The sequence below is a fragment of the Plectropomus leopardus genome, chromosome 22 (genome assembly GCF_026936395.1).
Source record: "Plectropomus leopardus strain MGB_pleo_1.0 chromosome 22, ASM2693639v1, whole genome shotgun sequence".
Taxonomy (NCBI): Eukaryota; Metazoa; Chordata; class Actinopteri; order Perciformes; family Serranidae; genus Plectropomus; species Plectropomus leopardus.
The window spans coordinates 10,128,813-10,150,303 of record NC_142197.1 but is presented as its reverse complement, the minus strand read 5'-3'; the positions used below and the strand labels follow the sequence as shown (position 1 = coordinate 10,150,303).

Here is a 21,491-nt window from a genome sequence, read left to right as displayed (position 1 = left end):
AAGTTTAAATGCGAGTGAAAAGAATACTGATGTCAATCCAGGTGTTAAAGGGTTAATGGCTGTTTGGCTATTGAAAGCAAAATTAACTGAAACTAACATCCCTATTATGAACTACAGAGGCTGCTTTTTATCTCTTTTTTTCTGTTCCTTTATTTCTTCACAAGAAGAAAGTCACACCACCACAAACAAAGTGTTTAAGGGTTGAATTTGAAATTTTGTTAGCCTACTGTACAACCTCATGCCAGCGTGATTTACAAGCCACTGATATTGTGTGTATTTACACCGCCTGCAGCTGTACAGTTGGGGCTGTGTCGTGCTTGAAATAAGCAGGATAGACAATGCCTCCCTGACTGGTGGCATTTCTCTTTACACTAGGGCAACTTGTCTCCTCTGGCATTGCTTTGCAAGTGCTTATTTGTTTGTGTGTGTTTGGGCGTATGTGTTTGCCAGCAATTGTCAAGAAACACAATCCCATTAGAGTGATGGCTGCTGTCATTAACTTAATCAGGGGCCCGCTTGGATTTGCTGTCTGTCAATCTGACATCTGCCCATCCTGTCACCTCAATTCAGTCGTAGCACTTGACGTCGGTGCTCCCGTGACATGCAATCTCTCAAATGTTGGCAGCTGTGGCTACTTAGAGGGAGACAGATCTTTCATCACAGCAAAAACATGTAAGGCACAGATCATGTTTATTACACTCAGTGTGTCTAAATCTGTCTTAGGATGTGCACAAGACAGGAATCTTAATTTCCAAGACTATATTTAAGCTGTTTAATGCAATATGTTAGCGATGGCAACTGTAAAGGTAGAAAAAGTACACACAGGTGTCAGTGCAAAAGCTCTGCCACATACAAACTTAAGCAAAAAAAAAAACTAGCCATATTTAGCAGATGTGTGCATGAAGACTTATATAATATAATAAGTCACTTACTGTATACAGTACAAGCAATGGGATTTATTATAAGGAAGAGAAAACTTATTTCCTAGAAATGTCAGAAACAGATTGGAGAGGTTACATTGGAGCCAGATGTTAGCTCTATGGGGTATAATTTCCTTTTGGTCACCTGCATTACCCCTGCAGCTTGTTCAAATAACATTTTGGATTTTACAGGGAAAGAAAAGTACAGAAAAAAGGTAGAGTTGAGAACCAGTATCAAATTCTAGGTAGGCCTACTTGAACTGATACAGTTATTATTTTAAATATGAACAGGCTCCAATTTTACTAGGTCAGGGTAGTGTTGATTGTGTTGATATTATTGATGTGATGAGCCGTTCTCAAGAAACCTGCAAGCGGAGTTACTGGAGGCCAACTAAAGTTAAAGTTAGGAAGTTAAAAAGAGACTTGGTGTTGCTTTTTTACTTTGCTTTTTGATTCCTTCTTCAGTAATCCCAAGTGTAGTGTTTTTAAATCAATGTACACATTACACTCTGCTCACTGTCATTTCTGTCTCCAATCCATCAAAGCTGTCCTAGAAACATGGACTTGTATCTGCCATGTATCTGTACTGTTGTCAGTGAGTCTGCACTGGTGGCCAGTATTTAAAGGACTTGTTTCCTGTTTAGTTCTGCATGATGAGTATAAGCTGTTCATGCATGGTTTTATTGATAGTTTTTATGAGATCTGATTGCTTCCTACCTTTTTCAGTTTCATGACATGACACAAAAAAGGCTCCAAGTGTAAAGCTCACTCTCTCTCTTTTATTCAGCGTTTGAAGCGTCACTCCTCACCCATCTGTTTCAACTATTTCAAGCTAATGTTCCCAAAGTGTTGGTGATTGGACTAGGGAAATAATTTTGTTTCCAAGCCACTCATGGGTGATCAAAGAATTTGACTCTTTCATGTTGCGCCGCAATACTCTGCATTCAGCGTGCGTTATTCTTGAAAGGATGTCAAGTGAAACTGGAATTCCCAACAGGAGAAAAACCACTGCAGTGCTGAAAGAAACTTTTTTACCTCAGACGAAACCCCTGAAAAGCATCTACAATGTTCTGCAGTTGATTATTTTAGTTTTTAAGACAGAGATGTAGATGTGTCGATGTGTGTGTGTGCGTGCGTGCGCGTGCACACCAGACTGAGAGTTGCCTCCCAGATCTCTTTGATACTTCAGAAGATGAGTCAGATTCCTTCAGCGGCTGTTGTCATAGCTTAGTTTCACTGCTGATACATCTCTGGAGATTAGTTGCTGAACCTTTAGAGACACCCATGCTCCACTTGTAGCCAAACTGGAGATCCGCATGCTTGCACATGCAAATGCAATCATTTTTCCTACCTTTTTGTCCTTTCGGAGCCTTTCCCGAAAATCATCTCTCTCCTTCTCCACTCTTGTCAGATGTGGTATTTTATGTCTTCTGTTCTGTGTCTTTTTTTCATTATTCCTCCCTCCAACCCTGTCCTTCCATCCTCATTGCTCTTAAGTTCCTCTTAACTTCCTCTCCCATAACTTCACCCTGATTCTCTGTCATTCCTCATTCCCATTTTCCTGTTTTTGTCTCGCCCTGTGTTCTTCTTTTCTCCCTGTCTGTCCTCTCTTATTTCTTTCCTTTTGGATGTGTGAGTCTGTGTGCGCGCATGTGTGTGTGTGGTACAGTTAAAAAATGGATGATAAATTCTTCTGAAAGTAAGGAAATGTTTCGCTTTAAAATTTGATTTCGTCTCTCCATCCTGCCTGTCGACTCCATCAGAAACTTCTCTTTCCACTTCAGGCCATTCTTTCCATTAAACCTGTAATTCTTTTCTTACCATTGACCATGCATGTAAGCAATCAAACTATGGATACTGTGTCCCTACTTAAACAGCTTTCATCTTGCTTTAGAAAGTTTTCTGAGATTGCATTTGCACCTCTGCTCACCTAAATTGCAAAAATGTGTGGGTCATACCTTCTTCCACTGGCACTATTACCTTACACTAAAGATCCCATTTACACTTGACATTAATATTCAATATGCACCTGGATATGCTATCTGGATAAGGCAAAACGCGTGTTAATTTCAGGGTTAACTGCATGCAGAATGCATTGCAATCAGAATGTAATCCGATCAATCCAGTCCAGTGTCCAGCATAAATGGCAAAAGGTTACAGAGGAAGTTGAAACACGTACCCAAATTTCTGCTTAAATAAACATGTTTACATTAATAATTCTATCCTAAAGAGTTGCTGTGTAGTTGGTTGCACCAGCAATATTGCAAAAAACACTAATCTTCTATTTGTGTCCCTGCAATGATCTCAGAAAGTTCGCAGTTACCTCCTGGGGATCAATAAAGTATTACTTATGCTGATTCTGATTCTGAAAGAAAGAAGATAGAGGCTCCAAGGTACAGACCAGACTGGCATTGCATCATCGCCATTACTGTGTCTCTTGCTATGGGAAAAAACTGCACTGTCACACTGAGAGAAACTGGGAAATTCTGAAAAGCCATTGTGTAGCAGGTTAACCAAGGCCTTTTAACTGATATTTGAGGCACATAAGATTCATTAGTGTTGTGGTGAAGTGCTAAGTAATGCTGGTGACAGCTACTTATGGATGGCTAACATTAGCTTGAGTTTGAGGCTGCCAGATGTGGACTTTAGCACTTGGACATGAGTCACAAATTTGATGACTTTAGATTTGACTTTGCAATGATGAAAAAAGACTTGCAACTAGACTTGGACTGTAACACTAATGACTTTTGACTTCACACAGCCTTGAGCCTTTTGACTTAAAAATACTTGATACCCTCCCCAAACCCAAAGATTAAAAAGTATGTATTTTTATAAAGTGTGCCACGAATCACATAATTTTCCTTTGAATCAACCAATGTTAACGCTATTCATTCCCAGCAAGAACTAAAGTAAGGCACTAAAGTTACATTACCAAGCACCAGTTGGAAAAATGATGCCAAAGATTATTTTGTTCACAAAAAAAAAAAACAATGTGGTCAATGAGAAACAAATAGTAGTATGCAAAAAGTGTGTGTCAAAACAAAAAGACATAATAACTCCTGACTTTGTTCGACATGTAATGTTGCACAAAAATCTGTCAGTCAAGGCTAATATTAACATAGATAATGAGCTAACGTGTTGCTAACATTAGCTTCACAGCTAAGGAACTTGTAAGTTGTTGGTTTTTTTTTAATAAATGCAAATTATAAAATATCTATTATTTTTGAAAATTTAATTTACTTTGTAGTTGAAATTGAATTACAGAGCACCTTGCATTTTTTTTTAAAACTCCAAACCCAAAATACAGGACTTGCCTGTTTTGACAACCTTAATTTTTTAAGATAATAAGGTAAAACATGTCAAAACTCAAATTCAAGCACAAGTCAAATTGCAATGACATCTATAGGGTCTACAGTTTTCTATCTCCCAAAAAGGGCACGGCCCTTACATTTTACAATATACCCTTTAATGTCTAGCTGATAAATGTCCATCGGGAATAAATATTCATATCCATCCATTGACTGATTTAATCAAAGAAACTGAACTTTCCTGCTGCCCTGCTAAGTTTCCCTCTGCTTACTCAGTTTCTGTCTCTTTGTGTGTCTATGACTCAGATCCTCCTCCACTGTGCTATGCTCCAATTGCCTCCATCATTACATCCATCCTGAGCTTACATGTATACGTGACTTGTGGATTAATACTGAATGAGCTCACACATCGCACACACACACAGACACCCTTAGTCCATTTGTACGTTACATTGACCTGAGCTTCCTTTTTTAACCTGCCTTGACAGTAGATCTCTCTGATAGCCAAGCCACCCCCGACTCCTCTGACTCTGTTCTCATCAATTATTGAACCATTCCTCTTAACCAATACTCTTTGATGGGGCCTGTGGTTAACTTCCCCCAGTGGAATAGGTCATTTCTCTTCCCACAGTGACTCCGGCAGAGATCTCCAGATATCTTCATTTATCATAAAAAGAAGGAACATGAGTGAGAGAAAGCTCTGCAAATAGATCGAGGTATTTGCAGTTGTTTCTGGCTCCGGGAAAAGATTTGTTCAGCAAACAGGTGTCAATATCAGGCTGATGGCTAAATTTGTATCTAAAAAAAAATGGGATCCAGCTATAACTTCAAACACTAAATGTAGTATTGTAGTTCAAGTAATTTTTTTCACCAAATCAAATGAACATATTGTGAGCATTTCCATCTGATTACACAGAAGAAAACACTTATACAAAAAAGTAGTTTCTTTTGGCCTGAATTGCATCTTAAAGTTATAATAATAAAATAAACTGTCATTATAATAGGTCTGTCAGCATTAACATGTTAATAGCAATGAGATTCAGGTACATTACGCTCCAAAGTTTGGCTAAATATTGTCATCAGAAAAACGGCATCTGAATAAAAATGGACTCAGTGGGTACCCATGGGCCTTTCCTTTACAGACATGCCCACTTAATGCTAGTCCTATGCAGTATTTTGCTATGCTATGAAAAAAAATGATTAATCACAATTAACTATTGAAATTCGGTAATTAAGAACAGCTGAAAAAATGTATCATTTGACAGCCCTACATTACATCAAACCACATTTTTATACTATTTCTGGTTTTTCTATAATAGCCATTCAGAGTGTATTTAAATCAATAATTACTTGTCTTCATAGTAGTTTTTATTGGTAATGGCAGACCCCGCTATCCTTGTGCTGAAAAAAGATTACCTTAAAGCCACTACAGACTTCAACATGTGAATTTTAAGTTCCCACCAGATAATGTCTGGTGATGTTAAAGTGTCTGTGGATGAGGGCCAATAATTTGGGCTGATCATATGAAGTTTTTCTCTATCTTTATTTCAAGAGCATAGTTTTTCAATTTTTAAGCAAGATTTGTTCATTTCATTTTCAGATTTGTCGTCTTTCCCTCAAAACCCTGCCCTTGCACTCATATAGCCCCTGCTCAACACGTATGCTTTTGCTCTGATATATTTTTGCTTTCACAAACTTACTGCGGACCAACTTGAGATCCACTCAGGCTCCTTCTGTGCGCTCATAAATAGTATGCTCTCAGTTCTCTTATCTTGGAGTTTTTGTCTTCTCTTGGATTTTTTGTGCAATGCTTCCGTAGATTTCCCCAACCAATAGAAAGCCAGGTGTACTGTTGAACAAAAAAATTATCCCTGCCTCATCGCGGGCACGTTCACTTTACTTGTCCCATTGCCAGATAGGAAAATAACTCAATGTGATCCAGTGTTGCCAGCAGATTTTTGGGCCAAGATTTCCTCTTCCATGTGCTAGTCATTTTGGCTCTATCTCTTTTTTACAGATATTAGCATAAGAATGCTGATAACAATCAGATATAAAGCTCACATAAAGCTTACTTGTTGTCAGATGATAGCCAGTGGGGTCTGAGATTGTATCTCCTCAATACTACTCGGACTACAAATGGAACACAAACTAAAACCAGAATACTTCAAATACCAAAATCTTGAGTACTTCAAATACCAAAACGCAAGTACGTTTCTTACTTTCAGCTTTGTAGAGTTTAAATACACAATAGACACACAAAATGTGAAGAAAAGTAATATTATCACACCCACTTTCCTCATTAAACGGAAATATGTGCACCTTTGGAATTAAACTTGAAATCGGCTTTCTCTTGGTCACGGAATAATGACACAGCTTAATTGCCTCATTAACTTATCATAAAACACACTTCATTAAAACTTGACAGTAAAAAAAATACTCACCCAAACCGTCTTGGTTACTCTTGCTAGTAATCTAGTTAGTAAGATCACTGTTCCAACATTCATCGACTTCGGTTTGGTCGAAATTAATCCTTAATTCACCATTCACTTTTTTCACTATGTAAAAGAAAACTTGCAGTTATTCCCCACAGTCTCTCTCTGCCATTGCCAGCTGTTTACAGACTTTTAACTTCACCTCTATGTCTCTTCAATGTCAGTGTCTTTCAGCTCAGCTTCTTGTTCCACTAGCAGAGACCAGAATCTGAACTCCTGTGGTGCGTGCTGTGCACTCCATACAATAAGTTTAATAGAAAGAGGAGCATCTGTATTTATGACGGTATTGAAGAACATACCTTCAGGGTATCTAAATACTTCGGTATACCATAATATCATGATACTGCCCAAACCAATTAGAAAGCATGACAACAGTCATTTTCTGCGTAAGCAGATCAGTTTTTATTTCATTTATCTAAAATGTAACTTCATTTGTTTCAATATAAAATGACTGAAAAAGTAGTGGCATGTCCTCCTCATGTCCTTGTTAATGTAAAAAAAACCTTACAGTCTTTACTTTTGACATTAAAAAGCCAAAGAGGATCACACTTGCCGATGGCTTCTCTCAAGATAGCCTCAAACTGGAGAGAGAGGACTGACTTACTGGGACAAGGGGAAGGTTATTCTGTGTGAGTGCCTTTGAGGAACTCCCTCTGATGCTTTGTACCACCTTGAGGGATACTTGTTGACAAAAGCACCTGCTTGGGGGGACATGGCAGCCTGCCAAGACCTCACCCAGACAGACTGCCTGCACAGAGGAGAGCGAACTGACCTGCAGAGAAGATGTTGTGATTAAATTCAAAGGGAGAAAGAGAACAGAAGAAGAGTAAAAGAGAGCAAGTTTCTTTGTTTGAGAGACAGTGAAGTAAAAGTAAAAGACAGAGAAAGCGACCACCCAGGAGAGAACAGGAGAGCATAAGGGTAAGAGACATACAGGACTACAGAACAGACAGCTGAGGACTATTTGAATATTGATTGGAGAGGGTTATTTCAGGCTTGGGATTGCATTAGCACTTTGGCAGCAGATCCAAAAAGGCTTTGGCTGCCCACCAGAGCCTGAGACACAATTGGAGGCCATTTTGGAAACAAAAACAACAGTTGTTATTCAACTTTGGCTCCTTGCATTGGTTTAAATCACCGTCAGCGTGGGTCTCCATCGATAGGAAACCAAAATCACTTAATTGTGAGTGGGCCGTTGGCATCGGTGCAGAGAGGCAGGTTCAAGTCAAGTCTTAATTGCCGAGGAGAAAGATGGCCTGCGCTACAATGGGAAGATAATGAACCAAATGTTTCGGGTCTCTTGTGTTACCATCTCATGGGAGCTCTACACAGCGCATGGAGCACGGATGCGGCAGGTTACCATGACACCATGGTTGCTAGGCAACATGGGCATCATAAACAGACTCCCGAAATGAATCATTTTCTCTCTCTCTGTCACCCTCTTTTACACTCAACACCAGGCAAACAAAATGAGAAAACTTTCATTCAAGCTCCCTCATTCAGTGTAAACTAAAATATGCATGCATTAAACACAAAATTACCTCTTTGGTAGGATTTATGTTCATTAAATTGTCTGAGAAGGATGAGAGCAGGAGCGTGAGCTTTTTGAATAGAGCTCTTTTAAGTGTTGTGTTATGTAGTGGTGCGTAATTACAGAGGAGCCACTGATCTCCGGTGTCTGGAAGTGCGTTATTAAACCGACACTGGATGACATGCTGTGAGTCATTAGACACTGCTGTTAAAGCCCTAATCACAGAGTAGGCACACACTCACACCGACACACACACACACACACACACTCATTAGGCTCCTCACTCTCGCTTTATTTTATTAAGTCCTACAATAAAGTGAAAACAGTTTCCCCTTGCTCAATTCCCCATGAGTGCACATCCACTTATACTCAACCATCATGCGCTGCTCTAATGACTTGTGTTTTATTTCTGATGGCGTTCTGAAGAGAGCTCATCATGCAATCACACAATGATGTCATTTTCCAGAATATCTCGAATTGCGGCGGTGGTGAAATTTATTACCTCAACATCATAAATTCTCTACCCATGTCACATGCCATTGGGTTATTATTGCCAGGTAATTTACGCTGATAGCATCCCCGGCTGCAGTGGGCCTCTCAGAATAACTAGCTTGTTGCAGAGTGAGCTGTATGATTAATATTGTGAGTAGTCTTGAGAGTATTACTTCCTTCAGTCTCAGTCAAAGCGCATAGTGAAAGAGGGGAATGAAAGGCACTATGGTACAATTGGAGCTCATAGCCAATTTTGGGATTATGGAACACACAAACAAAGAAAGAAAAACAGTGTGTTGTTTTTGAGAACCACACGTGTAGCAGCACTCCTCAGTTAAACTTTTTTGCAAAATTATTGGGATTTTAAAGGTTTTGCAATATGCTATGCTGTGAGTATTGCGATAACATATATTAGGATATATCACAATTTTTTTCTGTTTTATCTAATAAGATAAAATTTCAGTCTGTTCATTTTATCATTTTTATTGCTGCAAAATCTAATAATTGGACTAAGAAAGCAATTTTTTTTAGTCTACCACAAGTTTAGTTTGTATTTGCAAAACAATAATATATACATACATGGTAGCCTTGTACTGATACAATATTGCCACTCAAAATATCAGGATAGTATACTGTATCAATTTTTTCTGCCACCCCTAATTATATTCTTTTCCATTTGGATATAATGGATATTTTTTAAGCATTATTACTGCATGTGACTGTCCCACTGGGAATTTATCTTATCTTGTGTACTCATACTGAGCTCTTTAATGCTGTCATGCTAGGGGTGCTGCTGCCACATTTAAGTTACTCTGTGGTCTCAGCTGCTGTGGCTGCCAAAAAGTCTGGCTCCTCCATGTGTCAATCATACGTCTATCATTGCTGCTATATCTGCTGTGAAGCTCAGGCCGCTTTGCTTTGAGTCAAAGTTTTTCTGCTCTATATTAACGTGCCAGAGGAGTATGAAACATATTTTAATACAGCAACCTAAGCCAACAATGTATACACAGTTAGCAGGGAGGGGGCGGTGCACAGATGCTAAAAAGACATGGTTTGGCGAGTCCACAAAACTTGATTTTACCAGCTCATAAAAGCGACGGGATTATAAAAGAGTCTTTTGTGTGATGCAATATTGTGCAAACATATTTCTGTCCCTGCCTCCAAAAGACGATTAATATTTGATATCTATAATGTTGCAGAAAACGTTGAATCAGTGAGATAGAGATGGAGTGTGTCTGATTTTGGCCACCAGTGACTCATTATTCACCACTTCCTGGAGTGTGTGTATGTGTGTGTATATTGTGTGTCTGGCTGCTTTAGTCAGCCCAGCTGTCGCACACTCTCTGTGTGTCTCCGCAGCTCCAGCTTTGTATTTGTCATCTGTTTTCCAACACGAAACTTAGCACACGTACAGTATATGCATACAGAGAAGGAGTGTACATTTGATGTGTCTTGCTCATTATCACTCTCTCTGTCAAATCTAGTCCCATTCAGGCGTAGACAGCAGCAGCTGTGCTACAGAATACATGTGTCTTCATGTGGCGCCCAAAATGATGGTTGACATTGTTTTGTTGACTTTTTTTGTCTTTAGGATTCAGAAATATTTTTTTCTTGGCGGCTTGATGTATCAACAACAGCTCAGTGTGATGAGCACTGAAACAAATCGGAGTGTGAAATGATCGCTGACAATAAGTCCACTCAAAAGAATTGTTGCCAAAACACTGTCTCACAGTTAGAGTGGGAGCTAAAGGAGATATGGAGCTACAAAAGGGACAGTGTTTTTGGTTGCCATCCTTCCATCCATCCCAGTTATGTGAACGCAATACCTCAAGAACGTCTCAGGGGAGTTTCCTCAAATTTGGCACAAACTTCCACTTGGACTCAAAAATGAACTGATCAGAATTTGGTGGTTGAAAGTTAAGGTCAGTGTGACTTCAATTTTCAGTGTTAAATGGCCATACCTCAGGAATTCATGTGTAATTGACAAAATTTCACATAACATTTTATGTCCAAAAGTTAAAAGGTCAACTTCATTATGATCATAATATTCAGCATAAAACACTTTTCTAGCCATTATTCAGCGTCATAACTCAGGATCAGAAGGGGACACATTTGGTCAGATACTGAATTTCTGATACTGTGTAGATCTTGGGGAGGATGTGTGTGAAGCATCCATATTTTCACAGACATAGATGCAAACTGTAAGTATAACTTGACCAGTGAACTGAGGCATAAAACTGTGAGATGGTAATTCTAGTTTTTCAAGTAACTCGTGAAGGACTATGGGTCAAGAAGAGCCATTTTCTCCCTAGATTCACTTTGTATTTAAATTAAACTTTATTTGCTCCTATTTCCTTATAGTCCTCTACTACATGTCGAAACAGTGACAGAAAGTTGAAAGTGAAAAAACTGGAAAAAATGTCAGTGCAAAAAAAAAAAAAATTTAAAAGGTGATAATAAATATCTTTAAAAAATCAGTGCCGATGTTTCCTTTTTTATTGCCATCATTTATATTTTTGTGCAGAAATTGTCACTGCTCCAGCTCCATAATGAGACGGCATCAATCTCCTAATTATTAAAGAGTGATATCATTCAAGACATGGTGACATACTGTGAATCAGTGTGTGTGTGTATAGGTGTGCGTGCATGTGCAGGACTGTCATGTCAATGTTGCAGTCGGGTACAGCTGTAATTGGGAGTTGTTTGCAGCCAGCTGGCGCACAGATAGCGAGCTCGGCTGGAAGAGTTTGCTGCAGGAAAGATGAGCTGTCAAACCAGCGCGCAGCAGTGGATAGCGAGACGTAGCGCCAGTCTCTAACAAGTCACTTCCTGCAAAGTTGGTGAGAGCTATTTCCTGTCTAAGTAGGGTTAACTCGTCAACTTGCATGCACTTACGTTGAGTGTGTGTGTGTGTGTGTGTGTGTGTGTGTGTGTGTGTGTGTGTGTGTGTGTGTGTGTGTGCAAATGTATCTTTTTCTTTCTCTCCCCCTTTTCTTTCTCACCACTCTCCTCCTGGCTCCCTACAGGCTGAGCAGGATAGATCTGACTAAAGTGCTGCCAGTCACAACAGCAGATGCTCATGTTTCCTCAGCTCTCCCGTGCCTCCCTGCACATCAGTGAGATGGCAGGTGTGTGTGTTTGTCTGTGTGTGTTTGTCTGTGTTTGTCTGTGTGTGTTTGTGTGTGTGTGTGTGTGTGTTCTGTCCTGGCAGAACTACATGCTCTAATCAGGCTGCCAGGAACGTGTGTCAGAGAGGCAAGCGTGCGTGTTTACTTGGTACATGTCTGTGTGTCGCTTACAAGATGGAAAATTAGATGAGTTGCAGAGCACTGTGTTTTAAATCAATTACCCAGTGTTTTTAGATCACACACATTAAGTATGTTTTTTGACAGCTGAGGGTGGTATGTACATTTTACATGTGAGAAAGTGAGTCTCATTGCTTTCCGCCCTCCCTTTCTCCAAACTGTCAAAATTTCCTTGCATATTTAGACATGAAGACTCATCTAAATTAGACAAATCTGTCCCCCATTATAACTTGAGTGAGATCTGTGATTGATGACTGGAAAGCCAGAACTCCCACTGTCATCTGCTAACAAAGGTGCAGAGAACAAAGTGAGAAATGTTGCATTTTAAATCCTAAAAGCTGTGTTCAAGAGCAGTTGCCAGTAGGCCTGTCATAACTATTTTTGGTTAACAGTATATCAGTATATAACTGGTGCTAACACTGAATAAGGCATTTTTACTTCGAAAAAAAAAGGTGTTTGTAGCCCCTCTGCTCTTGATGCATTATTTTCCATAATGAGGATACTAACCATTTCACACGCCCAATGAAAATTAACAGACTGATGGACACTGATACTGATAACTGTCAAGTTTTTTTTTTTATTTTAAACACTATTAAGTGTCACAAAGCTGTCAAAGCTGTGTTGGAGGCTTACTGGGCCCTCTCAATTAATACTGAAGCTTCATGGCGCACGGTGTCTCTCTCTCACCTGATGCATGGTCTCTCCCAACGTGACGGTGAAGCTGTGGTCTGTCCCACACTCACCTACGGTGATGCTCTAGGATGCAAGGTGTCGACATGGTGTCTGTTAATTTTTTAATATCCTTACATTTGTACTGCAGCACAAAGTCATCTCTATGTAGTGACATCAGTAGGAGATTTAAGGCATTAAAGTGGATGTGATTCACTTTCTCCAAACAGAAGACAAACGCACTCTTCCTACGCATGTGCATACAGTGGATTTATGGGGCATCTGCTGTGAAGTGACCACTTACAGCTTGCACCTTTTCTCTTTGCACTTGCTCATGTAATACAGCCCTGTTTTCTCTGTTGTTTCAATCTGTCTCTTTCTAATACATCATTTGTTTAGTGCATGAGCAGTTAAGTTTATATTCAGTTACAGGTTCACTGATGACTGCACATGTTAAATGTAGATGACAAAAAGGTTTTGACCCTACTAGCAACTGAAGACAAATAGATGGCACCACAGTTGGGTGTGTCCATAGGATCAGTGTGGATGCTGACTTTTTATTCTCATGCATCTAGCTACACAGCATGAACCAGGCAGAGATCATCTTCATTAGCTGTTCTCTAACTCCGCAATATGTTCTCATTAGTCATTCTATAGCAGCTTGCTGATATCATAAAATCTCATGCCAGCTCATTAGTAAGGCCATATTTTTGTAGTGTTTATTTATCCTCATTAGGTACAACCCTTTCTATTGATAAGCCAGTTTGGAAATTGTCGCATTTTTGTGAATTTGTCCCTTTTTGTCTGACTGATTAGCTGACATGTGTCCATGTGTCCAGGTGTAAAACTTGTGAAACGCTGTAGATCCGACATCACTTAAAGGTGTGGCGAAATTGTACTAAGAGCCTGTGGCTTTAACATGAAAGCAGATGAGGGGAAGAAACTGCAACAGCTGCTGACCTTTGACTCTTTGATCTGTTGGTCCGCTGTAGAAACCCTCATTAATGAATGCCGGTTCCTCTGTGTGTGTTAGTTTATGAGCAGGTGTGTGTGTGTGTGTGCGTGTGTGATAGACAGAGAGAGCGGGAGAGAGAAAGAGAGAGAGAAGGTGTATGTGTGCAGGTACAGTTGCTGGAAATCTGTCCTGAGAGCTTATAACCGTCGGCTAAGAGGAGTCAAAGACAGGGCTTGCAGTAGGGCTGCCCCCCTGAGAGTCAGAGTTATGTATCGACGGTCAGAGATGCCTAAGCTGACCGAGATTCCTTCAAGTCGAGCAGCTGCTTGTTTGATTGTTTGTTTGTTTGTTAGTTAGATGTCTGTGTGCAGTGTACTTACAGATTTACCTGCAGAGTAAGTGCTCCTTGCTTTCATGGTAGTCTTCGCTACAGACAGCTGCTGACATGGTACAGGCAGCCTCTCACAGGAAATGAGGTTTTGCCTGGTCAGGCTCTGTGATAACATATAACATATAATCTGCCCATTGCTTAGCACGAGTTAAGCTCACAGCAACTTAATATGGCAAAGTCATTTGTTTAACGTCCCACTGAACCTAGTTCCAACTTTAAAACTCTATATAGGAAGAAAGGAACAAACAGTTTAATATTCATATTGAACAGCCAAATCTGATTGGACGGACACAATTCTGAGTCAGGTATAGCTCCATAGCAGGTCCCTTATGATCACTCACCTCCAAATAATATACAGCCATGATTCAATTCAACATGCATTTTAGACAAATGGCAAGTTTGCATCATGCGTGTTTTCTTCAGACTACAAAAAAGATGTAACATGACATGATATGTAAATATCTTCTTTCTTCAGAAACTTTATTTAATTAGTTGAGTGACCAATCAGCAGTACGCTCATGCAACTCATCATTTCAAGTCAGAGGAACTGTTTAACACTTCTTAAGTGGTCAGGAATTAAACCTAGACATTTTAAGTAGAGTTTACTTAAAATGTATAAAACCTACATATTTACATTACATTACATTACACTACTAATGATTTAAGATAAGTTGATTCCACTTAAGTACTGTATTATGTTTTACAGTGTAGAACAAGCGCTCATAGCTTCATACAAAATCAGTATAGTTATGTGAATAAGTCTTAGGGAAATAAATGTACTTAATAAACGTACTTAAAATACACTTTAGTCACAGTTAACGAGTCAGTGTGGACAGCAATATTATTAAAACTACAGTGTGTCTGTTTCCTTAGAAGCATGTGAGATGGATGACTTAAAAGTACAGTTAAGATGTGCCTTGTGTAGAGCATCTGTTAAAGACATGAGACTGCAATGACTGATAGTGACACTTACCTGTGAATGTAGTGGCCACTCTTTGCAAATTGCTTTTGTTTGGATGTAAAAAAAAAAAAAAAAAAACCTATTGGCCTCTTATTGCATTTCATTCATCTGATGATGCTTTGATCTTCCAGAATAAATCACCATAGATAGGTCTGTGACCACAGCATCAGATGAGTAGTTTATAAGATTGATTGAAACACACAGCCCAATCTGTCTTTGCATCAATAATGACCTGACAGGAAACCAACAGTATATTCCCATTAAGTCAATGTGGCTGTGGAGCCTTTGGCGACTGGCTACTGAATCTGCAACGGCATTATGTATTATGTACATGTGCATTAAAAAGACCACCATAATGAATATGTCCTTGTGTCTAAACAACAGAATAGTGTGTTTGCTAATAACTCCCAAAAGAACATGTTTGACCACTGACAAATACCAGCTGAAGACACAAGTACAACTTGCACGTCAAGTTACATCAAATAATAACTATTTACCATACTTCGTTAGGTCACCAAAGTTTTTTGTTGGGTTTTTTCTGTTTTTAATCTTGACTCAACTGTTTTATCTTGAGGTTTGTTTTAAATGGGAAATGTAGAAATTAGTGATTTTGATAAAATACTGATATTTATTTATGATGATAGTTTATATTTAATTACATTTCCTGACTAAAGCATTTGTCGCACCAGATGTGTTCAAAGAATTCAAATTTGTTTTTACAGATTCTGGCTTTGTTGATTTTTTTGTAATTTTGTCATTTTTTTAAACCCAATGGGTATGGGAGTTCAATTGGTATTCATAATAAATACAAAATGCAACCACTCAATCCTGTATGTCCCTCCCCTAAACCAAAAATTATTTGACGTGCCTTCCCCGTTTTGCATCCCCATTCTTTAGTAACAGTCACTAAGTACGTTTGTTATGTTATATGAGTACAGTACAATTTAGACTCAGTAAATAACTTTTGAATCTAAGTTAAATTCAATCAACTTTTGGTTTCACAAGGGACACAAACAGCAATTTCCTGGTTGAAAGTCCTGTTTATGTTTAATAGCTGTATTCCTCCCATGTTTGTGTTCTATGCATGGGAATTCTAAATGAAAAGCTAACGTAACAATAGAAGGGTGGATGACCAACTTGAAGGATGTATGCCACAATACCATTTAAATACAGCCCAATTATTTTTCCTTAAATAACATATGCATTCTGCCTGTGGCACATTATAAACAAAGGTGTTAAGCATTTAAATGCATTAAAGCGTCTCTCTCCTGCCTTAACCACACAGACACACACACATCTCTGTTTCACCTTTGCTCCTTTGCTAGCGGCGAGGTCCCAACGTCTCTGACAGCTGCTGCTAAATTTCCCCCCTAATGAGACACAACTGAGAGGCTGTCGAGGTAACCGTGTTTCAGACCACAAGAGTGTCAGCCCCCAGCATGCATTATGGGATGGCATGGTGAACAGGCACGAGTGATCTGAAGCCAGATCTGCAGGAGGGAGTTTTCATTATCAAAATGTTGCCTCGGCGCCAATTGATTATGCAGTAAGGGGGGCTTTCTTTGAGAAAAAAAAGGAGCAGCAGAGAAAAAAGAGGCTAAAAAATGTCAGCACTGTTGCTGTGGAAATTCCTATTTTATGGACGACTTAAGAGTTAATATAGATGATTGATGTTTTTTTCTTCTTTTGTGCTTTCTTAACCATCAGGCTGGTTTCTCTCTGATGAGTTCATCCCATGAATTATGCATACTTTGTCTTGTTGTGAGGCTTCAGTGATATCAGCCAAGTGGTATAAGATAGCATTTTTAGATGAGTGATTCCAAAATTGCAAACAAAGACAAACGCACAGTTGGTGTCATTTTTGAGATCTTATTTTGCACCCAAACACTGCGACTAATATCCCAGTATCACTCCACATCACTCTCTAATTCTCACAACTGTCTTGTTTAATTTTGCCGCAGAATTAATTCAATAATTCATTGTTTCAACCCCCTCCTCTTCTCATTTCATAAATTAATTTACTGCTTTGCCTCCATCAAGTTTGTGCTCCTTCTGAGTGACTTGAAACCCTTAGTGTAGTACGCGTAAAGAGGAAGAGTGGGATTTGATATTTCCCAGGGGAAATTAATAGTACAGTGCATTTCTAGACCAGGTACAGATTAAAAGCTGGGCCCATTATAAACCCATTAACCCAGTCATTAGGACCAGATCTGGGGAAAGATGGAAGAGGTGGCTATCTAATTTTAGCGCAACATTGTGTCACAGCTAGTCCTAATTTAGACCTGCAGGTGCTGACAGGAAATTTGGTATTTTCCCTCAAACACACTGTTCCTGCATTAGCAGCACCCTCTTTGAGCTGCCATAGAGTAATGCTGGCCTTATGTCAAATTACTTTTTAAGCGATTTCACTGTAGCTGACAGATTTCCACTGTTAAAATTAAATTATGAAAATTCTACCTCAGTTGGTGTTCCCACGATCTTGGTTTTTTGGGGTTGGGTGGTCACAAAACTCAATTATTGTCTCATCTTGACGTTCCAAAAAAATAAACCATATTCAATATTATGGTAAGATTTTAGTCTTTGCTTGTGCAAATATCAAAGTTCAGTGACTTTGTCAACAGCTAATAACTGCACTCTCTCCAGAAACAAACAGGAAGCAGCAAAATGGGTAGATGGTAAACATGGAGGGGACTCCAGGGAGGTACAATAATGTGAATAAGTCTCACTTCTCTTGTACTTTAAAAAAGGAGAGAAACTGGTGGAGTTACGGAGTGACCAAGAATTGGTGTTCAGTTTGGTGTGTATTGAGGCAATTCGCCTCTCATTCCCATGGTCTCCTTTCAATAAAATAGTACAGCTAACCAGCAGAAGCAGCAATATGAGGCAACAAAATCCAAAATGTAAAGTTTGTACATAAATACAGTTTAACTTTATGGATTATATTGATGCTCAATTGACAGGAATACTGTTGAAATGACTGTTGAATTTTATCTTGTGTTACTAGAAGTATGTATTTTTGATTGAAACTCGAGGAATTGTTAAAATGTCATATTTCTTTACAGGAGTTTGGCCTAATAGGTGATTAGGTGATTAAACTTGTGAATATACAAGAAAAATATCAGCTGATTTGTCTACTTTAATATGACTTTTTTTTCTTATAAGTTTCCGATTTTTGACTTTTTTTGGTAAAATTACAACTTTATTTCTTAATTTTAAAACGTTTTCTTGTAAAATTGTATAATTTTGTTCTCATTAAATAACAACTTCAATCTTATAATAGATATGGCCCTAATCCTCTTTCAAAAGATGTCACAATTTTTTCTTTTAAAAATATTTTTTGGTGCATGGTAGGCATTAGATGTCATGATTTTGCATGTCGCTCTGATGTTTAATTGTCCAAATCTTCTACTGCATTTGTTTTTAAGATCACAGGGTGTAGAGACTGCCTCAGCAGATATCCCCGTTAGATTTCCTCATGGCTTTTCAAATCTCTAAATCAGCTAATGCAAAAACTGTCATCCTCAGACAAATTGTGAGCTGGGGCCAAAGCTATTATCATGATGTTGTCAGTAATGTAGCCTCACAGCCAAAAACTCTTAAGAGAACATTAAACATGGACTAACATACTGCATCCCCCTCTCTCTTCTCCCAGAGGCTGGCAACAGAGGCAGAAAAGTTTCAAATGGACCACGCGTGGAGGGATGACAGTGAGGTGAGTGAGCGGCTGGAGCTCTATGTTCATTAACACTTGCTTCATTGTGATATAGATCAAGTGGTGCCGTGAACTTCAGACGAGGAGCTGGGGGAAGGGACATGTTATTCATGAACCAATATGATTGTAATAATTGGATGGCAAATCTCATTACAGTGACAGTAGAGCTGTAATGACTTCATACCAGATTGAATTTCATTATTTTACATAATGGGCAGAAACAACTGGGCATGCTTATAATGAGCGGACACACATACACACACAGCTCACTCTGATATTGTCCATTAATCATAGTATTAAGAATACATTAAGGGAATGTACAGCAACACACTATTATTTTACTCATTCAATTACTGCCCAATTGCTGGTCCAGTGAATGCCCCATTCCACAATGGTGCTCTCTATGAGGATTACAATGCAGCTCTCTAGGCTATTCACTGTTGTGTTTTAGCTGCAGCCGTTTCATAATAAAATGCAAATTGCAAATTTCCTGCCCCTGCTCTGCAATAAGAAAAGCCTCACGCTCTTGGCAGCTGTTTAACAAATGACAAATGATATCGAGTGTACGCTCTGTGGTGGAAGAACTTCAAAGAAATTCAACTTCACCATTTAGCCTATTAACTTTAAAAAAAACTCTTCAGTGTGGTTTGCCAAGCCTTAATGATTCTTTTCCATTAAAAGTTCCCATTAGTCAACTTCTTTCAAGCTGTGTTGCACTGAGGAAACAGGGAAAGAAATATCCTCTCTGGAGAGCTATTCATTTATTACTCACTGAGTTTGATATTCCTTTGGCCCAGGATGCTTGGCTAGCAAGCGTAATTAATTTTTTTGTTAATGTTATGGGGATTTCTGCAATACCTGGATTTATTAAATATCTCCCCAACGCTGTAAATAGGAAAGGGTACAAAACTGGATACTGTGTCTATTGTTTTGCTATAGATGTCTTCAAAGTTGGTTGTTTATCCCAGCTTCTGCACAAATGTAGTGAATGTTACATTTGTGCAGAAGCTGTATTATAAATCAATTTATAATACAGTACACGTCCATGCATACTTATTTTTTGCTTAGTGGTGCTACAGAGCATAAATGCATGTGCATGACTGCGTTTGTTTACATAATTGTAGAAGCTACAGGAAAACTGCTAAGATGTACTTACATTGGTGATTTCATCAATTATTGGTCCAAAGAATGTGCGCTCCCTCGCCTCAGACACAATTTCTCTCTGGACTGCATGATGTTACAGTTTCTTATATTTCAATATGAATGGCGTTAGACATCATGTTGACTCCTCCCTGAAGCCACTCTTATCCCCTGGACAAATCATACTACTGCTTGTCGTCCACTTCATCACTAGGGACTTGAATCATAAAGGTCCAGTATCTAAGACTTAGGGGCATCTGTTGGCAGAAATCGAATATAATATTCCCAACTATGTATTCTTTAGTGTATAAATACCTGAAAATAGGAATCTTTGTGTTTTTATTACCTTAGAATGATCTGTTTATAGCTACATATGGACCAAGTCCTCTTCCACAGTCAGCCATGTTATACTACAGTAGCACAGAGTAGACAAATCAAACACTGGCTCTAGATAGGGCTATTTATGTTTTGGTTACTGTAATTCTCCTACACCAGCAATACTTTTGCACTTTTGCAAAATTGTAGGAGGCCAGGGGTCAGGTATGATCAAAAAGTAATCAATTATAAATTAAAAAAGCATCCTGGACCTCTGTTGGGTGGTCCAGGGAATGAACAAGGTCTATTTTGATGCTATTTCTGCACCTTCAAAATATATAAATATGTACAGAATTTAATTTCAATTTCCTTTTCAGAAAGCAGAAAGCTTTAAATTACTTAAAATAACACAAACAAAAAGTAAAAAGTAGGCCTGCCCACACATGTAAATATATGGAAAGGATTTGTAGCATAAATTATTTAGAATATAAATGATTTAGAGCGTGTGTGTGTGTGTGTTTATATGCAGGCATTTGTTCTCTGTCACCTTTGATAACTGGGCCATTACTACTGGGCATGTCTCCCTGCTGACTTTAAACACTTAATAGCTGTGGCTGCTGTGTGTCTGCTCAGTGTAACAGAATGACTTTGGCCCTATTTACATTTGCTGATAAAATACAAGCCATCCACCATCTCAATTTGATTGCATTGTTTGTGTTTAATTCTGTATTTATATTAGTTCTTGCTGTCTGCACTCTGATTTAAGCTCATTTTTATTAATGAGTGGATTCAGAGGTACAGATAATTAAATGTGATGCTTTACAACCTGTATTAACTTTCATTTGAGAAGAAAAAGGTCATTTTTTACAACTATTGACAAAGCAGTGTTTGCTGCTGCTGTGAATGCGAGGCAAAAGCACCGTAACTGGTGGGTGCAGATCATGTTGTGAGTTTTCAGCGAGTGGACAGCATATTGAATGAGTCATTAGGTTTTTACAAATGGAAACATGGACTGCAGTTACACCTGGCAGAGATTGGATCGCAATATGTTAACAAGAACCTTCCAAGACAAGATACAGATCTCACACACACACTGATTTGGCAGTACACATCACACCCACCACAACCTGCCACATATAGCATAAATCAGTTATCTACCTCTCATCCCTCCATCTCACACATTGAGCGTTCTTGCGCACAGTAGCCTCCCCTGAGGCGTGCCATGGTGTGACTTTAGTGTTATCGTCACCTCTTAAGGTGCACATATCTGCATTAACACGACCTGACACACAACATCGTG

General features: G+C 38.9%; 1 protein-coding gene across 1 annotated transcript in view; it reads left to right on the top strand.

Annotated features, from left to right (window-relative positions):
* LOC121961115 (calcium voltage-gated channel auxiliary subunit alpha2delta 1a) overlaps positions 1-21,491 on the top strand; it is a 113,550-nt gene that overhangs the window by 29,878 nt on the left and 62,181 nt on the right. Inside the window, exon 4 of the mRNA XM_042510981.2 lies at positions 18,677-18,736. Coding sequence (XP_042366915.1) covers positions 18,677-18,736 — 60 coding nt within the window. The remainder of the gene's footprint in view (positions 1-18,676; positions 18,737-21,491) is intronic.